The sequence below is a fragment of the Quercus lobata genome, chromosome 4 (genome assembly GCF_001633185.2).
Source record: "Quercus lobata isolate SW786 chromosome 4, ValleyOak3.0 Primary Assembly, whole genome shotgun sequence".
NCBI lineage: Eukaryota > Viridiplantae > Streptophyta > Magnoliopsida > Fagales > Fagaceae > Quercus > Quercus lobata.
In genome coordinates, this window is record NC_044907.1 from 62632180 (window position 1) to 62636144 (window position 3965).

At 31.4% G+C, this 3965-nt stretch overlaps 1 protein-coding gene across 1 annotated transcript; it reads right to left on the reverse strand.

The window, feature by feature from the left end:
- Window positions 1–1062: 1062 nt before the first annotated feature.
- On the reverse strand, window positions 1063–1551 carry LOC115985554 (wall-associated receptor kinase-like 8). Its single transcript, XM_031108494.1, has one exon. The coding sequence runs from the start codon at window positions 1549–1551 to the stop codon at window positions 1063–1065; it is 489 nt and encodes a 162-aa protein (XP_030964354.1).
- Window positions 1552–3965: the final 2414 nt, after the last annotated feature.

Sequence of the window (3965 nt, forward strand, 5' to 3'; positions counted from 1 at the left end):
GATGGATCACAAATATGCCACAGTTTTTTGGCCCTATCTTTTGACGTACACTCTAGTTGATTATCTTTTGTTCTCCTCATTGTAACAAAATGTAATTTCATCTAATATAATTACTCTTTAGAAACAATTCCAACAAAATACCAAGCATTATTTCTCAAAACCTGTACAGGGCAGAATATATATGGTATGAAATATGTATGTGTTTCATTTATTATGAATTTGAACAAAAAAATTCATACAAGTATAATACGAAAAACGTTTAATACATAGTTAATATTTTTATTTTTAATTATAAAAAACGTGTATTTTGTAGAGTAAACGAGAGTTTTATTAAGAAATATTTACATACGTGTAATATATGGTATGTGTACTTTACTTACAATGCTCAAAAGAATAAATTTTGCCAAATAAATATTTCTGTTAAAACCGAATCTACTAGAATTATTATTTTTTTATTTTTTTATTTTTGCAATAGTCTTATTATTACGTATTATTTATTATTATTATTTTGATATGTATTACGTATTATTTTGGAGGAAGACAATAGTCTTATTGTATGCAACCTTTTCATCAAGCTGAACGGTCTATAGCTTAAAATATATATATATATATATATATATATATTCAGCAAAAAAAAAAAAAAGAGTGGCCTATATATGAGTCAAAATAGTGCATGTAATGTAAAAAGTAGGGGAAAAATCAAAGGTGTTGGTAATAGAAGTTTACCTTGACATCCCATGTTAAGATAAGGATTTCCTTCGAATCCGTAACGGCAATAATAATACTCGACCCGTATCTTGTATAATCCCGGTATATATGCGGTCTGTAAGACAACGCCTTAAAATCATAGTCAGTGAAGTTTAATACAGTCCAGTACCACAGGAACGTAATCCAAATTCAGAACATGGTTAGAGGCAGAGAGATCTGTTTTATCTAACCATTGTGTCTCTGCAACTACTCGTGTTTGGTGCACTCAAGAAAGTAACATTAAGTAGCTGAATCCCATCAGGGACTGTGGTCTGGCAGCAGTCGAACCCTGAGCATTTACCTATCAACTTTTTATTACTGCAATCCGTCTTGCAACCAACCACCACCATAGGATCCAGACCAGTCATTGTTGCAACCAACCGAAACGAATTTATTCCGATATGACGAGAAGAAAAATGGAGTTCCGGAGATGTTCACCCCTGCAACACTCTGATTTATGCAGTTTGAAGAAGAAATAATAGGCATCTTGACTCGAATGAGTCCGGGCTCATAAGAAAAATATGTATTATTAACATACGGATCACTAATATTGATTTCCAGCACCTCCATTTTTATGCTGGGTAGGAACGCTATAGGAGCAGCGACTCCATTTTCATTGCAAACAACTTCACACGTCTTGTGCATGAAGCAATTGCTTCCGATTCCAAACGGATATGGAATCGAAACATTTCCACATCTATCAGGACAACTGTGTTTTGCCATAGGTGGTGCTCCTTCTGCTAATCCATATGCCACTTCCAGCAGAAGTAAGAAAGTAATTCTCATTACAAATTTCACAGCCATTTAATTTCTGGGTGTCTTTTACGGTTCAACAAAGCAATATATATATATATATACACATACATACATGGCCTTGCAAGAAAAGTATAGCTAGACAAGATATTTTTCCGCACCTTCTGATTTTGTTCCTTCGTTTACTTGGACTTTATAAATGGGCAGAGTCACTGCATTACAACCACAAAATAATATTCCAACTTGCAAACCTAAATTGCGGTCAGTGGAATTTACTTGAAGAGATAAATAAGCGGCCAGGAAATCGACAACAAACCATTAAATTCAACTTCCAGTAAGCTTCAAAGATGAAAAGCCCCTCTTAATTTGTTTGCTTGACTAGTATCAGTAATTATCTGTGAATAAAGGAGTTCATTCCCAAGGATGGAACCAGGATTCAAACTTAGAGGGGTTGAATTTCTTTGTTCAAAGATTTTAAAAAATTGAAATATCAATATTAGAAGTTGTCAACAATGCATTATTTGCATTAATTTTTTAATTATTTGTATTTTTTATTTTGAAAAAAAAAACACAAACGACAATTTATAATCAAGAGTTTTGTAAATTGTGATTTACAACTATGTTTTTTATTGGATTTAATTCCGTGTCAAATTTGATTATAATTATGGTCAATCGTTTCCCTGCATTTTTGTGGGATTTAATGTAAGGGTTGTGTGTGAGAGTTTGGTGAAGATTCTGTGAAAATGAGGATATCATGACTAGCTCGCGAGTGCCAACTTGCAAAACAGGCCATGCGAGAAGCACAATGTGGAATTTGAAGAGTCTTTGACAGGCTGAATTTCACAAGTCAATCGCAACTTAGGCCAAGTTGCGAGTGAAATATTCAAACATTGTAGCGTACCATTCATGAAAATCAAAATCAAGTAGTTCAAATATCAAAATCACGTAGTTCAATATTCAAATATTGTAATTTCATTTCTTTATTAACGAAAATGATGGGGATGTTACTTTGATCAAGAAAGAAGAAAATAGCAATTAGAGGAAAGTTGATCAAGAAGTATATAGTGAGCATAGAAAAGCAAGTCAACGGAATTGTACCATACCATGAGCAATAAGGCGTGTAAGTCTTAACCTAACATAGCAGTAAGTCAATAACAATATTAGCATTAATTTTTATTTTAGCATTAATTTTTATTTGAAAAATTGAAATATCAATACTAGAGGTTGACAACAATGTATTATTAGCATTAATTTTTTAATTATTTGTATTTTTTATTCTGGAAAAAAAATCACAAATGACAATTTATAATCAAGAGTTTTGTAAGTCAATTGGCACGTCCTAATACTTTCAAGGTTTGACCAAGATTAGTACAATTCTTTATTCTATCGACATTATAAATAAAAATAAAAATTATGTACTCTTTTCACATACATCTATAACTAATAACTTCATGATGCTATATGTATTGTTAAAAGATTCTTTAAAAAAAAAAAAAAAAAAAAAAAAAAAAAAAAAAAAAAAAAAAAAAAACCAACAACAACAACAACAACAAAAAACTATAGTTAAAAGTTCAAATCCATGTCAAGCATTATATTAATAAATCAGCCAAAATAATGGTTAATAATATTATACATTAATATTTAGCGTAAAAAAGGGTAAGACAATTATTGGTTTCTTGGTAAGGTTGAGAATTTTTCCTTTTAAAAATTGCAAGTTTGAAAAAATAGTAAAGAAAAAATATTAAAAGAGATCTATTAAACAATCACATGATAATGGACGATAACTTTGAGTCTTTAACTAAGTAAATAATAAAGCTTTTCCTGTCATTACAATAATTTAGGTAAGTCACAAATGCATGCCAAGTGTGTCCCCCAAGTTAACTAATCTTACACATGCATGCCAAGTGTGTCCCAAAGTTAATAAAACATTTAAAAAAAAAAATTCTACCAATCAAAAAATAGATAATTTTTTTCCATTGATGAGTTAAAGACACCAACTGATCCAAGTTGTTGGTGATTAACTAGTGTGTGGATGGAGCGATCAACAATATAAGAGTTGTCTCTGTATCTATGAGGTGAAGTCATTTGAGAGAGGCATAGAGCTCTCAAATGAGAGGGAGAAATTAGGTAAAAGTTATTGGGGTTTTGTGACTTGTTTTGCTAGGATTTGTAATTGATTTGTTGTTATTGTTTTTGTTTAGACCATATTTATGATTTGCCCAAAGATTTTTCTTATTACCCAGGTATGTGTTTTTTTTTAAAAAAGATTTTTCTTGTTATCTATTTTTGAGATTTATGGGTCATCTTGTCAATTTTTTGGGGGAGGGGGGCCAAGTATATAAATTTTAGAGCTTATTAAAGTAAATTTTTTGTGTAAATATATATACTATAAGATTTGTTTTCAAAGGCTGGGGGGGGGGGGGGGGGGGGGCATGGCCCCCCTCAGCCCTAAGGTAGTTCCGTCC

Bases quoted from the DNA above. Each gene is read 5' to 3' on its own strand.
- LOC115985554 (XM_031108494.1), bottom strand. From the start codon at position 1,551: ATGGCTGTGAAATTTGTAATGAGAATTACTTTCTTACTTCTGCTGGAA.